This window comes from Labrus bergylta, chromosome 3 (genome assembly GCF_963930695.1).
Source record: "Labrus bergylta chromosome 3, fLabBer1.1, whole genome shotgun sequence".
NCBI lineage: Eukaryota > Metazoa > Chordata > Actinopteri > Labriformes > Labridae > Labrus > Labrus bergylta.
The window spans coordinates 15,548,899-15,575,958 of NC_089197.1; the positions used below are offsets into that span (position 1 = coordinate 15,548,899).

Sequence of the window (27,060 nt, forward strand, 5' to 3'; positions counted from 1 at the left end):
CATACAGCACACATTTACAACTGCTTAATTTCCTGGTATGGCACATATAGTAAGTTATGACACCTTGCCTGCATCAAATTATTCAGTAGTTAAAATCCAGAAAAAAGTTACATATAGGTTAAGTTAAATGTATTAGGACCTGTAGTGTCAAAGTGATTTACCTAAGAGGGACCATTCTGCATCTTACTTTTATATCGGTATAATTCTCTGACTCTATTTCTATACTTTGATTCAGAAAAAAGTCTGAATGCAAAACACTTCTTTCAGGCCTATTAATATAAACATAAAATATGTTTTTGGTAGGCTACTTCTTCCAATGTTAATCTTCAATCGATATTTATCTCCAAAAGTGTAGCCTATTTTTTCTTAAGTTGGCTCGTGAATAGTTTTATTAAAACAATCAATTAAGCTCGTGAGTTTTATAAACTGTTTCCATATTTCTCTTCATTAGCAGCCACGCACATAACGTGCCCCATCCATAAGGCTGTACCATAGACTGTGTACCTGCAGTTATTTCTCCGCTCTCGTTTCCATCACCTTTCTGCTGCAGGGACACCGTAAACTACAACACTTTGAAATTTCGTTCCCTCTCCACGTGCAGTTTATTATTCAAGCCTAATATGTAACGTTATCTTTCTTAATGACACGACTTATTCATTATTTCCCTCCTCTGTCTTGTCTCTTTTTTTTTTTTCTCTAACTACCAGTGGAAAAATGTGAATTACAGCACTGCGTGGTGGACATGCGCGAAGCTGCAGCGAATATGGCGGCTTGCATCTGTTAGAAAGTGGAATCTCCCCTCAAAATACGCTACTCAGACGGTGGGTACGGCTCATGTCTCATTCTTTCTCTCATGAATGGCTTCTCTCTCTTGTTTGTTTCCTGGTTTGTGATGAAAGCGTGCAGTTGTTCTCCTGCTGCTTGTCCCCGCAGTGGCAGACAGCAGTGTGTTTACTGTTATGCTGTGCAGGCGGAAAGCTCGTTGGTACAGTGTAGCGACATTGAACTGTGCAGATTTCCCTTCGCTTTCTGTTTACTGGCTTCCTGCTGGAAATACATGCAACTAAATACACGTTTGGCTCGTGAAGCCTTGTAGTATCACACCCGTTTGAGAAAACATAAAGGTTAGCAATGTGTAGCCTGTGTAATGATCACCGTCCCGCCCACTAAATGTGACCATAAAGCAAATGAAAATGCGTCACAGACTTTTCTGCAAATTAAATGTCGATCCTCGCTCATTCAGACATGAAACATCCGAACATTAAACCTGCAAATGAAAGAATATTTATTAATTTTATGAACTACACATGCAACCTTATTTTACAGATGCATGATGCAACTTCACTTGAGCGTTAGGTGTCAAGAAAACTAAATAGGTCTAGATGACAAATGCTCTCAATAAAAGTTGTGGTTTGGATATGTAACCTGTCAGTGACCACCCTGGAGGTGACGCCCTGCAGCGGCTCACACCCTGCAGCCTCCAGCAGTAATGTGATCCTTCACTGTCCTCAATCCAAACTGAGAAAACACCAGGCTGTGAGGAGGGTCTTCAATCTGGATTAAAGGGTTGGTCTTTATTACTTAAGTAAAAAAGAAGGCATGTTTCTCTTCTAGTCCAAAAGAAAGGTGCAACATGCAGGGAAAACACCAAAAAAAACCTCTCCTTTTCTTCCTGATTTCAATTTACTGAAAGTATAGAAGATTGATCAGAGGTGAAAAGACAGAAGAAAAATCTGGATTATTTGAACCATCAATTCAGTTATTTATCAGATATCCGTCACAAAAGTGTCCAGCTTTTAAAATTAGAGGGTCTTTTTTTCTTTATGTTATTATGATTTTTATCAGTGGGAGGCTTTTGTCATTTTCAACAAAGCTTTGGAGTTATTATCAGTATTTAAGGGCGAGGGCTGGTGTGTTGTTGCAACTGACTGCTGTTTTCTATAGGCTATTACCTTATTATTCATTTGACTACTGATTTGCTGCTTTCAAACTGAATATATTCAGTATTTGAACTGATACGTTTTAAAATAAGCATTCTGAACTTGAATTCAGTTTTTTTTATATATTTAATTTGAGCCCTGATGATAAATATAACATATCTAAAGTGTTTCAGGACAGCACACCAACATCTTAAATTTCCACTTTGTTTATTGCAGCAGACGCTCAGGCAAAGCCCCCTCTCTGAAATTAAGGGATGCATGTACAAAACTATTACAGGAAACTATTACATCGTCTTATGAATGCTTTTCTGCGTGGAAATGAAAAACATCTATATTTCATTGCAAAAAACATAATTGAAAGAAGAAACCTTTAAAAAATATCAATTTGTCATTGATAAAACAGAAATGAATAAATAGCTCATTTTAAACCGGTCGTCCTTGAAGTCATTGATCCAGTCCAGTTTCAGCTTTGCATTCTGAATGTTTGAGATGATCTGCTTTTCTGACATTATATTTACTTGTAAATGTTGGTTTTAGCCAACAAGCCTCTGCTCTGGAAACATGTGACAGCAGTTAACAAAAAAAACCTGACATTCATCATTATAATGGCAAATTACACCTGTGATATTGTTTTTGCATTGCACTTGTTATACAGGAAATTCAGCTTCAAGTGTTGAGTGCTTCACACAAAATGAGATGAATGAACCAAAACAAGTCCATGTGGTCAAAGTCATTGATTCATTATTGACCTGGTAATCGATTTAAGCATTTGTTATTTTACTCATATTCATTTAAAATACGTTACAATAACGAGCCTCTGTTTCATTAAATCTTTTATGTAACTTTATGTTCTAATTATAATTAGACTCTGTTCACTAACGTAATATAATAATAATAATAATAATAATATTACAAGTGGCAAAAATCAAAAAGGGAAGTCCAAATATATCAATTAAATCACTGTGTTCAAATGTTGCATCAATATAATAAAAGTCTTTGAGTAAAATTTAAAAACTATTTGTTCCACGAGTTTAAAAAAACTCCTCCTGTCAGGTAAGAAGTTACAACCTAAGAGCAGGTCTCAGGTCATTTTTCTGAACTCTGGTCTGTTCTGGTTGGTGAACATTAGTCTAATCCCACATAAGTGGAAAGGGGGGTTGTTAAAAGTAAGTGTTTCCTGGTCTGACTGGGTTTTTGTCTGACCCTCTTGAGTGGGGCAGACAGAGCAGAGCAAACACTGAAGCAGTCTGGATCAGAGCGAGGAGCAGAGCTGGAATCCTTTTCATGTCGGCCAGCAGACGTCCCACATCCACACGTCGTAATGGCTTTTTATGGCAGCTTGGAATCTTTATGGCTTCTTCGGACTCAATGGGATTCGCTGCAGATACAGAGGGGTTGGGGGGAAGTGTGTGTGGGGGCAGCCACAATACAGTGCAGATGGTAAAATCTTTCAACACAAGGGAGGAAGACGTTGTCTGGCTTCCAGAGACATGTTAACCTTTACATTTTTGGATAAAAAGAAAAATCTTGGATTCATTGACCTCTTGGTTTCGAGCCGGCCCTCTGATCAGATTTTGCAGAATGATGACAGGATGATGCACAGAGTTTTTGTAACCCTGGATGCCTGGTCCTTCAGCATGAACAGTTTGGTAACAGTTTTATTGTATTTATATGTTAGAGTGACTCAGGAGAAAATGTTTATAGTGTGGCAAAATTGATAACTTTTATTTATTCTGAATTGTATTCATTTAAGAAGGATTAATAGAGGTAGAGGTTTTTAAACTTGGATCTTATTCACATGGCACCAAATGGCACATGGTATTTTGTTTCTTGAGAATGCTAGTACAGATAACATATCAGAGGATTATAGTGTGTACCCAAAAAAACCGATTCATTCTGTAGCATTTGGACATTTCACAGAACAAATCTCATGAATAAAACTAAATAATCACATTTGAGATCCTTTTACGACATCAGACCTTCCTACCCACTCTGCAGCGCTGTGTGTGAGCCATATGGTCATACCGCAGGCAGACGCTCTTTACTTTCCATAAATAAACAGCTCCACTTACAAAAAAAACACACTGTAGTTAGTAACAAATGTACCGGAAAAGGACTAAAACATTGAGGATAATTTTCAGACTTTATCTTTGCAACAAAAATATTTCACTTCATGAAGAAATAACTTGTATAGCAGGACAAGTGTAATGGCAACTTTCTATAGCAAATATAGAGTGCTTTTCATAAGACAGAAACTGCATCAAAAAAAAGATATAAAAGAAACACAAGGCAACATATACAACAATTTATTAACTAGAGTTTAGAAAGAAGTAAATACATATTAACACAAATTTAAGATTATCCCAGCCGCACAGCGGGGTGCGATATGACAACAAGTATTCCCACTTCTTGCTCTAAGATGATTCAGTGTGAAAAAGATTTTTTTTTAAGCCTTCATTTAAAAGAATGGATATTTTGAGCAGACCTCCAGTCTTCTTTAAGTTTGATTCATCACATGTGGAGCTTAAAAAATCAAGTGCTTCTTCTCTGTCTTTAGCTCTGACTCTTATAGTATGAAGATCAACTTTATTAACCTGTTAGATCGACAGGTTTCGGCTTGTGGCCTCCATTAGGGCCTCAAGACCTTGATGAAGGCTGCGTTTCTGATGAAGGCCACAAGACGAAACATGTCGATCTAATTTGTTAATAAAGTTGATCTTCATACTATGAGTGTTGCTGGAGCTTTTTGACCTCTTCCAAGCCTTTCACTCTTCATGCACCTTGGAAGTTGTTCACTTCACGTTGTGCCAGAAAATCCTGCTCTGCTTCTTCAGCTCTGACTCTGGCATCATTCAGTGGACGTATCCTACTCTCTCTGAGAGGTCTGCATCATTAATAATTACCTGAAACCACTTAGTGCTTTACAAACAGTTAAGTGTTTTAAAATCAATTATCTCACTCACTGGAAGTCAGTTTAAAGAGCAGGAATGATGTTATCCCTTTTCTTAGTGTTCGTGGTTGTGTGTATAAGTTTGTAATCTTGGATTTGTTGTGATTATTTTGATCAAAAAAAGAATCCCAACATGTAGTTTTTTTAATTCCTTGTGGATTTTTCTTTTTAAATTTCTTGTATGGTTTGTGTCTCCTCTCCAGTGTCTGTGCAGATAAAATCCTTCCTGACTTCACCTCTTCTGCAGCAGCAAGTTGAACTCTTGTCATCATGGGTCGTACACCACACAGAGGTACACCTTCACAACACGGTTTCCCTGGGTGCTGCTCTGTCTCAATTTGATGACAAAAGAGCTACCTTAGAGCGGTTGTAATAGCTTGTTTTTATGCGGCCGTTCACACAGTAATTACAGTGTGTGTGTCAGTAGCTACTAGATCCTGATGAGCCGTTCAATCATCTTTTGATTTCAGATCAAAAAGAGGAGAAGGAGAGACCGAGCAGCATCACAGCAGGCTCTGCCCTCGACAAAGCCAACGGTTGGCAGCTCTGATCTCTGTCTTCATTGTTGATCCTTTTGTTATTTGCTGTATCTAAATCTTTCAGTCAATAGCTTTTCTTATTCAGCTATGATCAGAATCATATTGAATTGGCATTCTCTTTTGTCCTTTATTAATTTTTGCATCCAAATGTAGATATATATATATATATATATATATATATATATATATATATATGTTTTAATTGTATTATTTACTTACAATAAATAAGTAATAAACAATCCAATAAAATATCAAATGAAAAAACCCAAACATCATGAGCAGAGCTGATCACAGCAGGGTTTAACCAGAACACAATGCCTTGAATCTGCAGGAAAGTTATTTTCTATGTGGTGAATAAACTTTCATTCACTTCAGCAGTGAAAGTAAGTTCAGGGTTTCTCTTTTATTGTGTTTTTTTTCACTAACCGTCCTATGACAGTGATTCAGAAGTCAGTAGTTTCTTTCTGTTTTTTGTTGTTGCTAGAACCGTTCAGTTGGGAGGACTATTTGAGAGAAACGTCCTCCATCGCAGCATCGCCTGCATGCTTCAAACAGGTAACTGATCATCATGACTCCTTTATAGACTCTCTCATTTCCCTTAAAGGTCACATATTATGTTTAAATAAGTCTCAGAGCTCCCCAAAACATGTCTGTGAAGTTTCTTGCCAAAAAGGCAATGTGATCTATTTTTCTTGTTTTTTACTCCGTCAATAGTAACAAAGTGGCCCGACAGACGTGAAAGGCTAAATCTGAGGAGAAACGCACCAATCCACCTGTAGTTTTGGTTTCTTCATTAGGTTTGATTAGACATAACAAAACAATGAAACTAAATTCCCAGTGTGTACAGTACTCTAACTCTTAAGATTTAAAAAGCCCTTTTAGACAGAGAACCAGATAATTATCCGATCTGAGTCCGGTGTTCTGTTCAAACTGTCATAACCTGAACCTCTCATGACAATTTAACAATACAATATTTAATATTTAACCATGCTGGTTTGTTAGAAGTTTATGGGTATATCGTGTATCATGGGGTACACATCATGGGGTAAGTGAACGTCCCTTTTTGTCCCTATGCAGTCCAGAGTCCCCCCCTCCAACGACTTCAAAGCCGGAATGAAACTTGAAGCTCGGGACCCTCGAAACTCTCACTCTGTGTGCATCGCAACCGTGATGGGCATGATGGGTACGCGTCTACGCCTGCGACTGGACGGCAGCGACAACACCAACGACTTCTGGAGGCTGATCGACTCGTTAGAAATCCAACCAATAGGAACCTGTGAGAGGAACGGAGACATGCTGCAGCCACCGCTTGGTGAGTGTGAGGAGGACCAAACTTACCTGGTCTGTCTTTGCACAGCATCACACATGGCAAGAGAGAAACCTTCCTGTAACTGTAGATGTACAGAGCAGTCTTAATCAGTTTTGTTTAAGAGCTTTCTCTGCCTTCCATGGACACGTCCACTAGGAGACAAGACAGTCAAGTTGATTTAAGTGCAATAAATCCACTTAACATCCTGTTAAGACACATATCATTTCTGTTTTATAGGGAAACCCATGAATGCCTCATAAAACATTTATTGTATAATCAAACAAAGTAACACTTTAGGAAAAGCATAAAAATATTTATTACCCTGAACATGAAACTTTTACTCTTTGAAATTAAACTCTCCAATTCCAAAAATGATTTTATAGATTGCTTCCAGTGAACCACAATAGGCCTGTATTTAAAAAATATATATGTACAGTCAATGTCAAAAGACAGATATTTTCTGTTTCTGTTTTGATTAAAGAAACCATTTTAATCTCTGATTAAATCTCAACAATTAAAAGTCTGCTGTAGCACTGACAGCTGTTTCACCATTTTAAAGTAATAAATATAATATATATAATATACTTCTTTAGAAGAATACCCCAAAAATATCAAACCAAACCAAAGAACTTGTAAGTTTAAAACTAATGGAAAAAATAATCTCTCATGTTTATGCTTTGACATGAGACGGTTCTGCTTGTTGAGTTACACCATTAACATGCGAAAAAAAGTAGTGAAAAGAGTTTGACCACCAAACTTAATAGTGCCTATAACCCCCATAAAGTTGTCATGCATTGTGTTGTATTTTGACCCGTGTTGTGTTGTGTTGTGTTGTTATGTGTTCAGGTTTCAGGATGAACGCCTCCTCGTGGCCCATGTTCCTCCTGCGCACTCTGAGTGGAGCAGAGATGGCCCCCGCCTCTGCTTTTAAAAAGGTAATAAATGACAACGGGAAGAAGCTGCTGAAGACAAACACGGACATTACTATTTTCCTTTTTTTTTTTTGCAGATAAAACAACTGTCAGAGTTAGTTGGTGTGATGCCTAAAAAATATGACTTAAAGTAATCAGTTCTCCTTGTTTCAACTGGAGCGTGAAAGGACATGTGGTACATGGGGGCTGACTTTATAAAAGCAGTGAACACAGTTTGTATTAGAAAATAATAATTGTCTTTTAGTCTCTAAATATTATAAATACAACTTACGTTTTGATTAAAAATTATGAAATACTGTTATTTAGTTGTTTTTCCCTCACTGTTATAACTGCAGTAATCAGTTTAGACACAAGGGGGAGAAATGTGTCATTTGCATTCTGCAACAGACAACCTTGTGCTAATAAAAAGTTAGAGAATTTATCAAAGCAGCTCTTCATATAAAACAGTCTGTCTCAAAAATAAAAAAATAATTAAGATTGTGTTTAGTTATCAGTTCTACTAGATTTCTTCCTTTTCTTAATAAGTGCCCTTTCTTTTTCATTGTGGAGGACTATACGTTCTTAGGAGTGTTAAACTGTACTGGGCCAAGTATACTGACGTCTTGTACAAGAAGGGCCTGAGCCGCCTCTACTCCCCTCAGAGGCTGAGGTTCTTTAATATCTGCAGGACGATGCTGAGGGTGTTCTATGTGTATGTCAGGACCATTACTGACCTGTTTGCTGTTGTATGCCAGGGCAGCAGACTGAGAGTAGGGATCCCCAACAAACTCAACAAACTGATCTGCAAAGCCACTGATGTTGTGGATGTTGTGTGCGGTGGGGGTTGAGGCAGACTATCTGACGGTGGTGTCAGGGAAGGAGGATTCACTCCAAGTTACACCTCTACTTGGACAATGTCACCCTCCTACTCCACGACGAGCTGCTTAAACACAGGAGCACATTCAGCGCAAGACTCATTCCCCCACGATGCCCCACTGAACATCACAGAAAGTCATTTCTGCATGTGGCCACCAAACCTTCAACTTCCCCCTCTGAGGGTTGGACACACTGTCTAGCCTTGGACACTCTTTATTTGTCCTCTTCATTTATTATTCATTTCTATTGTTCATCTAACTGGAAAGTTGCATGTGCAACAATTAAACTGCCCAATACAATAACTTAAACGGATATATTTCTTAATTGACTCTTATTTCTTCATATTCATGTTCTCTGTAAGAGACACTGGAGTGCCCAGATGTTCCCCTGGATGAAATAAAGTGTGTCTGATTCTGATCATTTGCATGATACTGGTACCTGTTTAACTTTGTTGAACTGCTGGTAATCTATAATCTGAATGACCTGTTTATGTGTTTGTGTGTGTATGTTCAGGAACCAGCCAGTCCTGTTAAAAACTACTTCCAGCCTGGAATGAAGCTGGAGGCGGTGGACAGGAAGAACCCCTATCTGATTTGTCCAGCCACAGTGGGAGAGGTCAGAGGTCAGGAGATTTTCGTAATGTTTGACGGCTGGCGAGGCGCCTTCGACTACTGGTGCCCCTTCGACTCAAGAGACATCTTCCCCGTGGGCTGGTGTGCTCTGTCAAAACACAGCTTACAGCCGCCCGGAAACTTCTGTAAGTGATGCTTTTAGTATTTCTTTCTTTTCCTGCACGGTGTGGATTTCAGCTGAAGAATTCTCACTGACACCTTATCCTATCATTGAATTATATTTAGCATCAACATTGCGCATACATTTTAATCACAAAGAGGACGCATTTAATATATATTAGAGCTGTAACTTCATTGTTCAACATTAAAGTGCTGTTTACGGTTCTCTCAGATCTCTGAATAACGTTCTCATTATTCACCACTAGAGGGCAGCAGATCCCAAACTCTGATGTATCCTCTACCTTAGCTGTGTTGTGGCATCTCCTGCATTAATGTGGGGTTGACTTAAAATACTGTGTATTTACTATATATTTATCTAGAGTATTTTTTATGTAATATATATATATATATATATATATATATATATTACATAAAGGATGGACGTAATGCATTATGCATTAGCACTGAAGTAAAGAACAAGCAACACTAAAGGTAGCATAGTGCATTTCTGAAGGCCTGTTCTGTCCAAATTTAGCAAAACCATTTCAGCTCGTCTGTGAGACCAAAGAGGACATGTACAGGATACTAGTGAATAAATAAAGGAAGTCCTTTCTGAGATGCTACCTGGTCTCGCTAAAGAGAGCTCTCTACATTTGGTGAAGTTATGTGAAGAATCTGTTTTGATTGTGATGGATTGACGTCACCTACTGTATCATCGAGGGAAGAAGTAAAACCATGCAGTACATTATCTGAGCAGCACCTTTTTAGTAAAAGGTTTTAAATCATATCAGTCACCTGAATAGTTTTTCATTAATAAAGATGCAGCTTCTTATCAGACAGGAAGTGATGAAGAGGAAGTGATGAAAAGGGCTTTTAAAAAAGCTGTTATATAAAATCTCACGTTGATATCAAACCGGAAACATTTTTATTCAGTGTGATGTGACTATCACACTGAAGAAAAACTGACTGAGCAGAACACCAGAACAATGTCACTTTTTTATAAAATGAATCTCAGAACAATCAGCTTTTAAACATCTAAATGTCTTGATCTTAAACCATGGACCATTAAATAAAAGTGAATCTTATTTGAGCAGACATCGGTAGCATGATAAAAAGAACAGGGGACTAATAAATGGTACGAAATGATAAATCTGCAAAACAAAGATTATGAAATACACAGAAAGCAATGTGAATTTAAAAAATGTTGGATATGTTTGAAGTTGAAATCTTACAGAAGGAAAATCAGTCAAAGATTTCAAAGATTATATTTTTAGAAAGATGAATTACGAGCTGTCATTATTGAAGACTAGTAAAGTATGAAGACAAAGTCAGAGTGGGTGGTACATTGTTAAAATAAGTTTAAGCCTCTCTTTTTTTTTTTTTTTTACTGTAAATGGATAAATGCATAAAGATCATCACATTTAAGGTTATATTAATATATAAATGTAGCACTGACTTTTACTGTTTACATTTGTTCATAAAGAAGTTGGATTTATATTTAATTTGTTCAGTCTGTTTAAAATAAGTAAATGCTCTTCACAATTTATTGTGAAATTTGGCAATTAAAAAAAATCCTGTGTTTAAATGTAAAAAGAAAAACTGGGATGAAGATATATATTCTGTGTGAAGCAGTACAGAGCTATTAATTATTAATCAGGGAGTGATTATACAGTAGGTAAACTCAACACTTACAGGAGATTGTCACCATGTGATTTGCACTAATGCTGAAGCTTAATGTTCACAGTTTACTGTTAAGTGTCTTTGGCAGATATTCAGACATTTGTAATCCATCAAAAATCACTTTGACTAATGGCTCTGGAGTTCAGCAGTTTATTCTGAGATTTTTGGTTTCTCAAGTTTATAAATATCAGTCATCCTGTTGGTGTTACTTTACATTGGCTGTAATCCAGCAGTTTTCTCCTCTCTGCCCTGTGGTTAGTGCCTGACCGTGTGTCATGTGGATTTGAATAACCAGGACCAACAACCTTCTTGATGAATGTGAAGTGTGTGTGTGTGTGCGTATTTGTTTTCCCTTCACTTTGTTGATGGATGACAGCAGTTTCATGTCGGAGCATGTTTTCTGTCCTGTGGCTGTGAGGCAGTCAAGTTTACAGCCTATATCCAGTGTTTATGTTTGGATGCAAAGAAAGATGTTAAGATAAGCTTTCCATACGAGACTGCAAAGTTAAAAAATGTATTCTTTGTTGATGTCTTAGAAGAATAACTGTGGATGCATGGAACATTTACAAGGTGATATCTCAGTATCAATGTATAACAGGGTCCTAAGACGCTAACTAGACTCTCGAACTTCCAAACTCCATTCGATATGCAGAGTCCCTTTGCACCTTTAAGAAAAAGCTAAAGCTCTTTCATGAATACCTACGTCCTTAGTGATGATGATGGTTTCGATATTATCGATGATGATGATAGTAATGACGATGGTTTGTTTGATAATGACGATTTTAAGATGGTTTCTATACTGATTAGCTCTCTCAAGTAATGCCGTCAATGTTGTGCTTTGATTCTCTGCAATGCCTGTCAGCACCTGTGTGTCCAATCAGATTCAAAGCTGATCGTTTGCACTTAATGACATTATTTCCTCTTTTCTAGATCCTTGCTTGTGTTGATCTTACTCTCTGATGTACGTCGCTTTGGATAAAAGAGTCTGCTAAGTGAATTGTAGAATTGTAGAATATCTTTGATTAAGTTTACCAGACACCAGTTCCATAAGCCCCTCATGCATTGCCAGTTTAAGGCACACATGTTACACCTTGCCTGCAATGTGTAACACAGTGAGGCGGAATTATGGGGCGAAGTCGTTCCAACCCTCATTTGACATCGAGGGTACTAACAAAGCCAAATGTGGGCAAGACGGTGTCAATGTTCAGCACAGATGTGTGTGCGTGTGTGCATGCCTCAGTGTGTGTGTGTGTGTGGAGCTCCCGCTTTCGCAATGCCTCTCCTGCGTCCGCGGTGCTGTAACACAATGTAAAATCACACAATGGGACAGCAACATTACGCTGTTGCGGATGCAATGTTTAAGTAAAAAAAAACGTAATGAAGGCAGAACTTTGTTAAGGCGCTGTTGTGCACTCGCAATATAACGTGGCCTGAAAAAGGGCATCAGATTTCCCTGAATTGCCTTTCACACATGCACCTCACAGAGAGAGATTGTCTGTTGGATATTTTGATACATCTCGAAATATTCTGTTTTGTAAGCGGAAGGGGCAGGAGGAGGATGTCTGTTTCTTTGTTCTCACGAAAACATATTCAAAAATGTTCCACGATAGAAACACAACAGGTAACTAAGGTGATCCGTACATGAACAACGTCATCACCCCACTCACCAATTCCAGACTATTACCTGCAGAGTTCACACATCAGCTGTGTCTTACATTTTCAGGAGTATAGTGCATTTGTGAATGGGCTAATAGACTGTCGGATGAGATGTAGCCCTGGTTTTTGGACTTCACTTTTGGTGCCTTGCGTTTAGTGTTTTGGCTGTCATTGTGTTTTGGAGCCAGATGTGACCATATTTAGACCAAAGGATTTATACACAAGAGGCGGTAAGGCTCATTGTCTCTTTAAGGCCAAGGTGACCCCAGGCAGATGGGTAGTGGCACCCACCTCTGTTTTGCCCTAAATCTTGCATAATTGTAAGCCTTAATATGACAGTAACAAACAAAATGGCCATTTGTGTTCAAATCAAAGCTGAAACCAAACCACTGAGCTTTAAACTTGTTTATTTCTGCAGTATATTTACATGGAGCTTCATAGGAATTGACCTTTTGAACTATCCTCAAGAGGCCATTGGGGGAACTTCATTTTTTCCCCCCTCTGTTTTTTCGTCAGCCCAAGATGATTTTAAGCCAAAGAGCTAGACACACTGGACTTAGTCAGACCCATGTTTCCTATCATGTTAGTGGCACAAACTGACAAAAAAAAAAGAATAATAATAATAAAAAAAAAATCCTAGCAATCTTGTGCCAGGCCAGAGAGTTTAGCGTACGTTGAGAGTAGTATCTTGTTTTGATATGTTCTTGAGCCTGACTCAAGACTTTGTGTTTTTATTTGGTATTTATCAGCCCTAGTAGTATTTTATTCCAGTCAAATAACCTGTAACTGTTAAATTATTTCAGAAGTCTAACATTCAACTGAATACAGCTCGGCAGATTAACACAGTTTTTCAGTCAGCAATGTTTTATTAAAGTAAAATGCTCTAAGGTTTGGTCCAAAAATCTTACATCAACATCTGTCTGAAGTCTGAGCCTCTGCTAGCTCTTAGCTTAGGTCAGGTCTTTTCTTCAGTCCGGGTCTGTACCTGTTTGACTTCTAACAAATTCTCCCTTTTGTTAGTGAGTTTGGTTTTAAGATTTTAAAAAAAGTAGAGCGCAAAGATCATAAACAACCAGACAGCTATGTTAGTGTGCGAGTAAGTGAATAAAAATGGGCTTGGTGGAGGTGTTGATGAGCTGATAATTAGCTGTACATGTGAGAGTACGAGTGAGACACTCGGTAATTACGACTACGGTATGTTTAAAATAGTTTCATTAAAATAGTCCTTTTGTTCAGACCTTGTTACACATTCTGAAAAAGCTACTGAAGATGCCAAGATATGTTGTCTAATTGTTTGTCTCTCGGAACAGTATGCATTGATCATCACTCAAAATAGTTTTTTTTCCCCCATTTGTATGATACGTCTTTGTCTTTCTTTGTTGGTATTAAATTGGGTCAGAATGCAGAAAATAGTTGTCTGAATAATGCATGAAGAAAGGCGTGTGTATATTCTAGCAGATACGGTTTGTTTTTGTCTATTTAATACGGTTTGTTTTTGTCTATTTAACAAAAAATATATTTTATTATCCTAACCTTGTCAATGAGCAAGGCGTTTTGTCAAAATGTCTCATAGATATTAAAATCATCAACAAAATTCCTAAAGATTTTACCCCAAAACAAATACTATGAGAAAAGACTCAGAGTATCAAGATTAGTGCCTTATAATTCTGTTTATATGTGTTATTTCTCATTAAGAAACACTGTGCTGCGTATATATATCACATATTTGTTTTCCCTTTCTGGGATCTGTAGAGCCGCCGTTGGTCCTTTCAGAAGCAGATTAAGACGTCTGCAGACTGACTTCTCTGCTCCACATTGTTCATGAGTCAGGGTGAAATGATTGTGACTGTTTCCCGGCTGTGCTGGACCCAGCCGTCTCTCATCAGGGTAATGTCTGACTGGGTTTGGGTTACACTGAGGGGGCAGCACATACCCCTTTGGCCCTGAGAGCATTTGTGTTGAGGGAAAGCTTACTTATGTGTTCAGGAGTTTTGCCCTTTTTCAATCAGGACTCCTTCAGATCCAGTTTAACCTTTTCCCCCCCAAATCATCGTTCTCCCCATCCCCCCATCAGCCCCTGCGTTAACCCCTCTCCCCTCCCCCCAAGGGTCTCGCTGAGAAGCAGGTGACTGATGTAGGCTGTCGATATGGCCTACAGATAACATGAATAAAGGGCTCGAATCCCCCCCCCCCACCCCCCCACCCCCTCGCTACCTCTACACCACACCCACCCACTCTTCCTTCCCTCTGTCTACCCCTCCCGTGCCCCTATGCAAATCTCTCCCCCCCTCCTCCTGCTGCTCATTCATTGGGAGGGAAGCTTTGCTGAGGCTTAAACCAGCAGCAGAATCAGCAACAGCAGCAGCAGCAGCGTGGGCTTTGTTGTGGACTACAGCCGGGAGAAAAGAGGCATGCAGAGAGCAGCTGATAGAGACACAGAAAAAAAGAGACTGACATGCACATGAGGAGAGTTTTTTGCGAGAAAGTTAGAAAGAGGAAAACCTCGACAGAGACAGGAAACAAATCAACACCAGCGCAAAGAGCAAGAGTTCAAAGAAAGAACCAGGAAGCAACTGTACTCAGAGACTTGTATTGTTAGACACATCAACCCTGCTACTACTTGTACCATTGACTGTACAACTGGAACTACTACTACCGCTACTTCTAAGTAAGACGATTCTGCAGCAGTGAAGTTCTGCTTTTTTGGTTGGGACTTCCTGGTGAGTTGGATATCTTTACCCAGCTGTTTCTTTTCACTCTTTATTCACTCTTCATCCAACACAACAGAAAACACGCCTGGCAAAGCTCATGATTTGTATTATCATGTTTAAGATTAATTTAAGATGTTTAAGGTGTTATAGGATTGTGGGGTTTTTTTCTATCAGGACAACTAGTTGCAGTGTAGATGTAAGTTGCAGGCACTGTAAACATGTTTCTATTTCTTGTTGAAGTATCTTTGTTCCTTTTTATTCATGTGAGAGTTTACTGAAACTTCCTGAAAATGTAACAAATTGTACACAATCACATTTTTCTGTCATTGACCCACACATTTCAGGAAGGAATCATTTATTTTAACATGCTTAGATTAACAATTTAAAACTCCTGTTTTCTTCAGGTTGGTTTCTGTATAAAAGACGAAATTTGGGGAAGTAAAAGTTAAATCTGCTGTTCTGGTGAAAGTTGCATGTGGACTCACATGTGTGTAGCAGCCTCCTCCTCCTCCTCCTGTGTAAATGATTAAAGGCTGCAGTCTACACTGTTTCTTTGTTTGGCATGAAGACTTTTAAAAAGACTTGCATCCATTCAATGTAACTGTTAGAAACGTGAAGCTGTTCAAAATCAGAGAGCCCAAAAGTCTTAGTCGGCAGACGGGTTTGCTGTAATTAAATTTGAGGATACATGTGTTTTGCATCATGCTTAAAGCTCGGGGAATCAGTTTGCAAAAGATTTAGGCAAGGATTGGTGGGTATCAAACATGAAGAACATTGATTTTATGCATCAGACTTCGTTTTGTATCACCACTACTTATATGTCCAGTAGAAAGGTAAACATTCACATAAGTCCAAGTATTAAAAAAGTCATTTCCTGTGTTTGAAAAAAGCTGGCATGTCATTCTTTAGACCTGCACAGCGACACATTGTTGTGTTTATACTTGCCTTAAGGCCATTTTACTAACTTCCCCTTTCTGCTTCATGCACACACACACACACACACACACACACACACACACACACACACACACACACACACACACACACACACACACACACACACACACACACACACACATATACACACACACACACACACACACACACAGTTCACGAGTTTCAAACTACTTCAGATTCACTCAGCAGGGCAGCTCATGTGTTCGTGAATGTGTGTGCGTGTGTGTGTGGCTGATTGGTCTGTTTGCTGAGAGAGTGCTCGGCATGTGTGTGTGTGGGGGCGGGGGGGTGTTGTAATTAGATGAGAAGCTACTTTGTGGAGCCCTCCCCCCCCCCCCCCCAGACAGCAGACACACTTCTTAGCGACCCCGTTCTCATGCGTGTACATACACCCACACATTCTAATATGCTCACACATGCACATGTTTCCTCAGGCTGAGCTTCACACAGGTCAGAGGGTCGACTCAGAATTATATAGCCATGATCAGAACCATATGTCTCTGTTTAGTTGCTGCGTATGCATGCAGGGACACCATGCTCAGATTGGACTTTTTCAGATTCAGATTAGTTAAATATGTTTCTTTTGTGAACCTGAGTGATTTAAGGTATTTCAGAATATTTACTCAAAATACCAACATTATTCTACTTATTTTCAAACCCACTCTGCAGGTTTAAGGACTTATGAATGCACCCTTTTAACATTTTCTGGCAGTCATTGGTTACTGTTGATCTGCATACTGTGTGCAACAATAACCGATGGAAAGTAATGGCTGCAACTAACAAAGATAAAAAGAGAGCATAAGGAGCAGACGTTTTTTTTATTCCTTAGTTGATTAGTCAATTGAAAATTTACTGCAACGATTCTGAGTATTTGTATATTTTGCATTTTTTTGTATCATTGACATTTAAAAAAAAATGTATTTTGGGGCTTTTTATGCCTTTATTTTAGAGCTAGGACAGTGGATAGAGTCAGAAACGGATGAGAGAGAGATAGGGGAACGTCATGCATAATGGAGCCACAGGTCAGATTCCAACCCGGGCCACCCGCTCTGGAGGACTGAAGTTTCTGTAAATGGGGCGTGCACACTAACTGATAAGCGACTGGCGACCCATTTGTATCATATTTTAAGGAAAAAATATCAGCTTTTTGTTGGTTCTAGTTAAAGCACATATCGAAAATGTCTAACTGAACTGTTGATCATGATACTTGTTAAAGATAATATGAAATATTGTTGAGTTGTATTCAAATTAGCATCTATTCACTCTAAGGTATCAGTAACTAGCTTTCTTAGTCCATGTTTACATCTTGAATATAAACATGTGCTGATTTCTTCTTTCATATGATTTTTAAATCTAATATATGTCGACTAGCAACAACAAGAACATTGAAAATGTTACATTGGGCTCCATGATATTGCCATATACATTTTCAAACAATCAATGAATGAATGAATATTGAGGGAGAGTAATCATTAGTGTCTTAATTCATATTCACAAATGGTCAGCAAAAAATGTAAACTAAACAAGAGTTGAAGTCAAAGCTCGTGTGAGGAGTTTTTAGCTGGTCATGAAACAGACTGAAATAAAAACTGAAGATCTATAACCTCTAAATGAAATCCAGACCTCCAGGAACAGATTGATCATTTATATCAAGTTATTTTTTTATTGTCTTTTTCTTTCACTTTCCTTAGAAAAGAACTATAACGAGTGATACGATTTATTGACTTTTAACAGGAAGATTTTTTTGCCTTACAGAATTCTTCTCCCTCATTTACAGGACACGCTCTGCAAAGAGATACACATACTGCTCTGTCCACAGAGATGCACACACCTTTCCCCCTTTAACCTTTCTAAAGCTGCGAACAAGTTTAACTTAACCAACAAGTGATGGAAGTTTACCTAGATTCCAATATCGATCAGATTTTATTCCTAGTAAATAATGTATAAAATGTTGCTCTAGACTTTAAAACTATATCCAGAGTTTTTGGTTTGAATATTTCACACAATGTAAACGTTACATTCCTTCAATAATGATCTTGAGCAGGGCGCCAATAGCCTAACAGTTATGACTCGCGCCATGTACGGAGGCTGTGGTCCTCATCACAGCAGCCAAGGGTTCATCCCCAAACTCTCCCCCACCAATATTTCCTCTCTCTTCAACTGTCCTGTCAATAAAGATAAAAAAAAATTGCCCAAAATGTATAACTTAAAATAATGATCTTGAGCATGTGGAGTACAGAATACAGATGGTCCTGTCAGAGAGTGTGAAATAAAATGCATATTTAAGCAGAGTTCTGAAGTTGTTAAAACGCTGAGGTGATGAGTTTTTTTATACGCATGTGTGAGGATAAGCTAATATTTGACAGTAGGTGACACTAATCACGAGTCGGGAAAAGGTAGCCAACATGTTGTTGCAGCGGCTGTCACCCAACATGAACGGATTAGACTTTCGTTTCTGCAGCAGGCAAAGATCAGAGAAGCCCCCCAACTTGTCTCTCCTATGCTGAATTAAAACCTGCTGATTCTGATTAAGTAAAGATGAACTGCCTTTGTGGGGCTTATAGCTTCTCGCTCTGTGGGAATAAACGTGCCACTGTGTGCGCAGGTTGGTATCATTCCTCTGAGAACACGCTTTGTGTGACCGCTCGCCCTCTGAAACAAAACACGGCTCGATCCTACGCCCACTCTCACTCTTTTCCCAATTAACAGCTTTCAGGGTGCCCCGGCTGACCCCCAGAGGATACTGTAAACCTTCCATAGTGTCTCCATATTCCCTCAGTCAAGGAGGCTCTAATGAAAGCCTCAACCCCCTGAGAGCCTCCACATGCACTCTCAGAACCCCCCCCCCCCCAACACACACACAGTGGGCATTACGTTTGTGTTGAAACAGGAGATGCTCATCGTCCCCCTTTCCTCCTTTTCTTTGTGTCTTTGTGACTCATTTTTGCGCTCTTTCTTTAACACTCCGAAAATGATGATTATGTGATCCTATCACAGATTCACACTCAGAGCTAATGAAGACTGGAGGGGGGGGGGGGTTATTTTTCTCCAGCTATATTTATTTTCCTCATAAAAATGTCAGATATTTAAGTTGATGAACAGACCAGTATGTTGTTTTCTCACCTGACACACCACCAGTGATTCAATCTAAGCTCAAAATGCATCTGCCAATATACTCTCAACCATCGCTGCGTTTGGAGTCAGATCTGATGGTAGGAACTGACAGTCAAAATATATATATATATTTTTTAGCTCATTCCAATTTAAGGCCCTTTTACTAGCCTGGTGATGCTGCACAATTTGACAAATAGAAGCAGGTCTTAACTAGAGGCCACTATGCATTTAGTGTTGAAATAGTTTGCAGATGAAACATTCGGGTAAAAAAGGAAGTGCAGAAGGCTGCCATACACGGGCTGTCCTAGTAAGCAAGATCAAATAAGTGATTTTTAAGTTTATTTTTTTAAACGATATCCCAGTTGTGTACACAGTTATTCTTTCTGGTGTACACTTAAAATTGTCCCATCTTTGCTGTTCATGAGTTTGGTTTGAAAATAATTAAAGGCTTGTCTGGAATCGACGCCCATCCCAAATAATGGCAGTTTAAGTTAAAAATAAATACAAGCCCGGGCTATTAATTGAAGTTTTACGATATCTTGCATTGCTCGGACACTTTACACTACATACATTCATTATTACTTTCCCCATCATATCTCAGTATAGTTTATCATAGATCTGAATCTAAAATTTTGAATGGGCCATCATTTTTATTTTTGTGCCTTGTGTTGCGTTTTTCTGCTTTGGTACACTTTATTGTTATTTAACTGATTTCTCTATTCTGTCTGTCTGTCTGTCTATTCTTGCTCTTATTGTTTTCCGAGTCAATACCCATCTTTGTCATGACTTGATTGTATCTGAGTCTTGATGAAACGTGTCATTTTATAAGTATATGTGGATTTCTAAAACAGGTATAGTGGAAATGTGTTATTATACTTTTTAACTCCCACTTCACAATGGTCTCAGAAATCCAATATTTACTTTGGTGTATTGAAAAGAATTAAGATCTTATCACCATAATCATGAGTTTTCATGGGTTTAAAGGCACGGTCTAGCAGGCAGGTCTCGAGGGACTCATGACTTTTGACTCTGATTTCAGTAGAGGGAGGGGCTGAATACAAAGGACCTGTCAATCTCAGAGGACTCTGGAAAATCTAAACAAATCTCCTCTGCAGGACATCACAGTTATTCCTTTCCCCCCTCTACATCTTATTTTTCCTCGGGGAAAAAAGGATGGAAATGGAATGAAATATGCCTTATTATACATTTTAATGTTGTATTATTAACCACCTAACACTGCCTAACGTTTGGATTATAAGAAAGATAAACGTATATGCTTTGTCTTTCCTTTCTTTTTCTTTCTCTTCCTCTTCCACATCTCATTATTTCCAGTTACCCTCCCTGGTGCACTCCTCGCTCCTGTATCCTCCATCTCACCCTCCCTCTCCACTCGTCGCTCCTCGTTCAACTCTTCCTCCTCCATGCAGACCTCGTACAGACTGCCCAACCCCTTACCACCCCTCCCTGTGCGCAAGGGTGTCCGAGGTCGACGTCCCAAATCCCAGACCATCGCTTTGTTGAAGGCAGCGGCCGAAGCTGCGGCGGCAGCAGCAGTTAATGGAGCATCACAGAGCCCTGCCAGGACCGGCTCTGAGGCTCAACTGGCCCCCAGACCACACAAGAAGAGAGGGCCTAAACCCAAGAACAAGGTGAGATGTCACAAGAGCTGTAATCTGTTATGCTGCAGTCCATTGACCCTGCCATTTTCTTTTTTATGCATGTTTGCAGAAAATATTTGGATAAAGAGGACTCAAGGTCAGAGGGGCTTTAAAAGAAAAGCAGGAATGTTTTTTTTAAATCTTATAAATGAAGAGACCAGCTTTGATTTAGAAGCAGTATCTGCTAAAAAGACCTTTAATAAATCAGCAACTAACAGCCTTTGTAGATTACAGAGAGTTAATAAGAGAGGGATTGTTTGTTTTTTTACTCCAGAAGAAGCCTCAGGTGGGTCACTCCCTGGGGGTGCCATCGGTTACAGCTCCGCCTCCTGAGACCAGACTGAGCTCCATTCTTGTTTCCTCAGACAACAACCACAGCAACGGCTCCAATGTAGTTTGCACAGGTGAACTGGATTAGTCTGACTCCTTAATGTGTAGACCTTATGTTAAATTTCTTACATTTTGTTTTGTCAAATTCTAGCATTGTTCATCATCAACAGAAAGAATGCAAAAAATGTTGTTTTTTTTTGGTGTCTTCTCTCTCTTCGGGTCATTCCAGTGTGTGTCTATGTGAACAAACACGGTGACTATGGTCGGCATCTTGACAGAAAACTAGTACAACAGCTGCCAGACCACTTTGGTCCAGCACCAGTCAACGCTGTGCTCCAGCAAGCTGTTCAGGCCTGTGTGGACTGTACGTACCAGCCCTCTGTGCTGCTGTCCTTCCTACAGAGCCAGTCTCACACCGGAGGGGAAGTCATCAGAGGTAAATGTTTACAGAATAACAACTGATTCATTTGAAAGAAGAAGACACCCTTGCAAGTCACAAGGTGATGTCAATATAATGCTGACTTTGTTCAATTGAAAGTGCAAACCCATATTTTGGCAATTTAATTGGCAAAAAAATGATTTCTTCAGGCTTTTGAGGTGCAGTTAGGTGAATTTTATTTTCCTTGAAAAGAGCAACCTAGGGGTTATTTAGCCGTTTCCTGTCTTTATACTAGGCTTAACTAATAAGAGCCTTCAGGAGATTCATATATGCTGTAGACATAGAAGTAACCATCATTTCTTCTCTCGTCAAGCAATTGAATAAGGTTTTCCCAAACATTCGAGCAATTCTCTCGCAAGTCACATCTTAAAATAAAGCACAAGACACATTCTAATGAATTTTAGTTGCCAGTAAACAATCAGTCAGCTGAAATTGGTGTAAGCACACACTCTGTGTTTTGTGTGTGAGTGTCTGTCTGTGCATGTGTGAGTGTGTATGTGAGCAGTAAGAGAGGAGGAATAAAAGACCGGGCCTTTGGCAGCAGCTGATGCGAGCATTGCGTCTGTAATCAGAAATGACGTGCGTCTAACCTGGTTTGGGATGCTGGGATTGGATCTCCCTTGGGTGGCTGGATTGGGAAGAGTATGGTTAGGGGGGGGATGGGGGGGGGGGGGGGGTCTAATTTGTGGATTTGTGCAGGCTTGGCTTGGGTGGGAGGGTGCAGAGCAGTGTGGGTGAAAAATGCGGGTTTGTGCTTATAAAGGGAGGGAGCTAACCCTAAACCATCTGCTGCTTTTCTTTAGCTGTGAATGTCACAGCCTGTGTGTGTGTGTGTGTGTGTGTGTGTGTGTGTGTGTGTGTGTGTGTATGTTTGTGTGTGTGTGTGTTTGTGTATTTGTGTATGTGTGTCTATATACAGCACATAGACTAATAGTTGTTTGTGCTGTGTGCCCCCCTTTCCCCTATCAGTACGGTCTGAGCATGGTATCCGCTATGTGAAGCTGCCCTCGGCCTCCAGCACGTCTTCTGTGCTGCGGTTTCTGGAGAACATGTGCCAACATCTAGAGAGCGACAGTTTGTTCAGCTCGCAGCCATTCAGCGCCTTCACCAACAACGCGCGCTTCTACAACCGGACAAAGTCAGGTGGGCAAGTTTGTAAATGGAGTAGCAATAACAAGAGGGAGTAAAAAGCAAAACAATGAGAGGAGAGAGTGTCAAATGGAAATTACTGCAGGAAATAACACAATTAAACCAATGAAATGCATTTTATGCATATAAGTCTCTCTGTAATGTGCTCAACTGGAAGCAAACTTTGTCAGTTCTTTTTGGAGTGGCCTCAGTATCTCTCTTAACCACTCTTAAAACAGAACCAGTGTCCCACACTGAGAATGGCCTGTCCAAAGACGACTCCACAAAGGATCCAGCTCCCAGCACCCGCTCCCTTCACAACCCATCAGACTACAGAGCAGCGAAGAAGGAGCGGCCATATTTCCCTGGACAAACACACACACCGCCACCCCTAAGACGCGTCAGCTCCAACCCTACTGAGCACACCAATATGAGTGCACAGAGACGGGTAGAGGGTAAGCTTAACTACACACAGACAGTCACCTGGGGCAAAATGATCCTATTGTCAGGGCCGGTTCCTTTTAAAATGAGGTGAAAATCACAAATTACTTCATTCTGTTTAGTTTTAAGACTTCTTGTTTTCATGAGGTGAGCTAAAGAATTGAACCGCTCTTCCAATGGGGAGTAGGTCCCTGCTTCAGAAAGGGATTATGATTGTTTCTTTGTATTTTACAGTCTTGTAATCAGCATTTAATGAGAAAGTATCATACTCAGTCACTTGTGATTTTAGCTTCTGCTATGAAGTTTGCTGATTTAATAAGTGACAAAAGTAATTGGGGGTAATTAGTCCACTCTTAAAATGAGTTAATAAAGTTTTCTTCATATGTGAACTGAACCCTTCTATTGTTAAGATAATGTAGGCAGATTTTCAAACAATGTTTTCTTTGTTCAGTCACAGTAAAATCAAATCTACTGTTAATCCTGCTGGCTAAAAATGTAAGCTGTAGATCTCTTGATAATTATGCTAACACGGGAATGATGGGTTGTTACTTATGTGCTACAAGTGGGATATTATTATATTATATATATTGTGCTACAGGCAGGCTGATGCCAAACATCTTTAAGAGATATAGAATACATAAAAAAAAGTATACACCAGCGCTTTTATTGCAGTGCATAGCTAGTGTTGACAATGGGCCTTGTTAACATTTAATTGTAACTCAGATTGTATGGTATTTGATCAAGGTGTTATTTTAATTTCGATTGTCCTTTCTGTTGCCTGGACATCTTTACAGCAGCGAGCTCAACAACCGGTCCAGACCATGTGAAACAGGACAAGGAGGGTTCAGTAAACGACGCTTCTTCCTGGTCAGTCGATGATGTCATACGGTTCGTCCAGGAGGCTGATCCTCACACTCTTGGCCCGCATGTCGACCTGTTCAGGAAACATGTGAGTACTTAATTAATATAATATGTCTCCTATGTCCTGTTTGAAGGTGAACTGACTACATGACCGACTGGTTTTCACACTGTGTTCTAGTCATCTGGTTAAATAAACTCTCACAGAGTTTTTTTTGTGTCCATGCTCAGGATAAAGCAGACTTGAATCTCCACCAGATTACTCCTGACTCAAGTCATTGTTATTTGGTTTGAATAGTTCTGAGACAATTGTTTGAAACATGTCCCCATGCTGACGTCATGCTCCTTCCTTTACAGGAGATTGATGGCAAAGCCCTGATGTTGCTGCGTAGTGATGTCATCATGAAGTACATGGGACTAAAGCTGGGGCCGGCGCTCAAACTCTGTCATCACATCGAGAAGCTAAAACAGACCAAGCAATAGAGGATGAAGGCTCTCTTTTTATATTGCTGGCAAATTCACCTGAATGAGGGGTGAAGCTATCGCCTAGGACACTGAGGTCAAGTCTTCCTTTCTTTGTGAATTTTAATAACCTACAAGGATTTTACAAAAAGAAACATACACATGATGTGGATTTAAAAAAAACTGATTTCAGTATTTTCTTTTTAAATAAGCTGTTGAAATATGACTACTTTTAGCCACAAAATATCATAAGCCTCATTTCCACTACATGATAAACATGGAGTGACTCGACTTGCTTTGAATTGTTCATTTATGCTTTTCAATGGGCATATTATATGGACAGCAACTGTGACCTAGTATTTTTTTAAATTACCTTGGCTGAAGTTTCAAGTCACAGCATCAAAGTGCTGCTCCCACGTGATTGGTCAGAGAGAGCCCTCAATTGCGCGTCAGTCATGGGACACAGTACACAACCCCAACACCTACTTTGTTGTTCTGTTTTTGAGGGAAATACATTTGTGGTATTTTCTTACTACATCGCATTTACTATTACTGGACAGGAAATGAAGTAACAGCCAGGTAGAGAAGAAGTATGGCATGATTTAAAAAAGCTCATCTTAATTGATTAATTTAATAATCAAACTCAATGCATAAAAACATTAAATTCAACAAATGAAGTTATTTAATTTGAAATCAAATTAAATTAGTTTTTGTTTCAAAATGTGCCCCAATGGCTCTGATTTTGAACACTTTTCAACAGGTTTATTTTATACTGCATAAGGGTCATGACCCAGAGTAGATATCTGAGCTTATGCATGACTTCTGTTAATGTAAGTTTATTTTTTGCCTTATTATGAACCACTGTAGCACATCAAGCTATCAAATTTATGAAGTTCACCTCTTTAGCCTTTTCCACACCAACATCAGCTGAAGGTTTTCTATTTCTTCAGATTATAAACTATTATTTTGTTTTCATTTACAGTTTAAGGCTGGATTCTCAGTGAACGTCTCACTGTATCGTTTCTAACAATGCAACATTAACGCATTAATGTTTCTGAATGATTTTGTCTGTTGGAGAAAGTCAGATTTTGTTAATGCAAGCCACTGATTGTATAATCATTACGTTGATTACGGTGCAAACAGGTACTTAACCTCAAGAATGCTCCAGGTACGTGCGTAAGAAGTGAAGGAAGGGTTGCATTAATAAAATCAGGAGAAGTCTTATTATTTCCTGAAATGAATTTTACACAAATTACTCCTGTTTTTCACGAGTTAGGTTTGGTTGAATTAAATTACATTTTCTTTACATGGTGGATACTTTGTTTTGGAAGAAAACCTTTCATTAGTTTCTGCAGGGCAGGCTGCACACATAGAAAATCCGGGACTGACTCTTTATTTGTGTCTGTTTTTGAGTGCTGGAAGACATTCAAGATTTTGGTTTCAGCTTGAATCATGACATGACTACATGATTGTAATATTCTTTGAGAGACACACATGATACACCAAGATGAATGCCATCAACTGTCTAGTTTAAGTGCTGTACAGAACAATGAGGATCTCCTGAGCAAGTACGTGATGGACAAAACTGCTTTGTAAAAAGTTACTAGATTTTCTTTTTTAAACAAAGTGTATCAACTTGTATGAGGCGTGAGTGTTTTTGCGTGCACCATCATATAACTATACCTACAGGAAGATGTTGTGTCTTTGTAAATAATCACATGTCTAAAAGTATTTATCAGTTTTTGATGGCAGAAATCCAAAATTTTCTGAACATTTCAGAACCAATTTTCAAACCAAATCATGTAGCTGTTTATCACACTGTTGCTCTCCTGTAGTGTTAACAAGTTGATACTTGAAATGATTTTGCTTTAATGTGAAACTCAGGTTTTAGTAGGGGTTGTTTTCTAGAGGATGTTTTACATCATTAGCATTGTGTGTTAATTAATACAACATAAAGGGACTGCACAATAACCGACTATGTATATTTTTTAATGCCTTGTGATCTATTGCTTGCAGCATCTCATGTATATATGCGATTTTTTACTGTAAGTTCAACAAAATATGTTTGTTTAATATGTTTGATATGCATTCACACTATTAAACATTTCTGTACATCACCTGAAGGCTTAAAGCCACCATGGTTTTTTTTTTACAAGCCTTTCTGACCTGTGTGGTTATAATGAGTTATGACTGAATAAGCCCATCAGGGTGTTTAATATGTCCTGTCTAACCTATTCCGTAAAAGGATAAATCATCATTTTATAAGAAGACAGTTTATAAGTTTATAAGAAAGTCTGTTTAAATGATCGGACTTTATATGGCAGTAAAGCATTTTCCTGCTTCAATTTCCTTTTAATGATCTCACATCCC

The 27,060-nt window shown here is 39.0% G+C and overlaps 1 protein-coding gene across 5 annotated transcripts; it reads left to right on the forward strand.

Moving 5' to 3' along the window:
* The first annotated feature begins 603 nt into the window (after nt 1–603).
* Nucleotides 604–26,807, forward strand: scml2 (Scm polycomb group protein like 2). Of its 5 annotated transcripts, none has more exons than XM_065952816.1 (14): nt 604–821; nt 5,094–5,182; nt 5,361–5,426; nt 5,914–5,984; nt 6,507–6,741; nt 7,585–7,673; nt 9,039–9,282; nt 20,707–21,023; nt 21,310–21,436; nt 21,592–21,798; nt 22,771–22,944; nt 23,169–23,384; nt 24,165–24,319; nt 24,586–26,807. In XM_065952816.1, exons 2-14 carry the CDS (start codon nt 5,161–5,163, stop codon nt 24,709–24,711), a joined length of 2,049 nt encoding a protein of 682 aa, XP_065808888.1. In that variant the 5' UTR covers nt 604–821; nt 5,094–5,160; the 3' UTR covers nt 24,712–26,807. The 5 variants fall into 5 exon arrangements, with proteins under 5 accessions (XP_065808888.1, XP_020493635.2, XP_065808889.1 ...); XM_020637979.3 differs by having other exon boundaries at nt 608–821; nt 21,307–21,436; XM_020637981.3 differs by having other exon boundaries at nt 614–821; nt 21,307–21,436; nt 24,168–24,319.
* Nucleotides 26,808–27,060: the final 253 nt, after the last annotated feature.

Bases quoted from the DNA above. Each gene is read 5' to 3' on its own strand.
- scml2 (XM_020637979.3), top strand. From the start codon at position 5,161: ATGGGTCGTACACCACACAGAG. The intron at 5,427-5,913 runs GTTGGCAGCTCT...TGTTGTTGCTAG, and splicing joins TGCCCTCGACAAAGCCAACG to AACCGTTCAGTTGGGAGGAC. The intron at 21,799-22,770 runs GTAAATGTTTAC...TTCCCCTATCAG, and splicing joins CGGAGGGGAAGTCATCAGAG to TACGGTCTGAGCATGGTATC.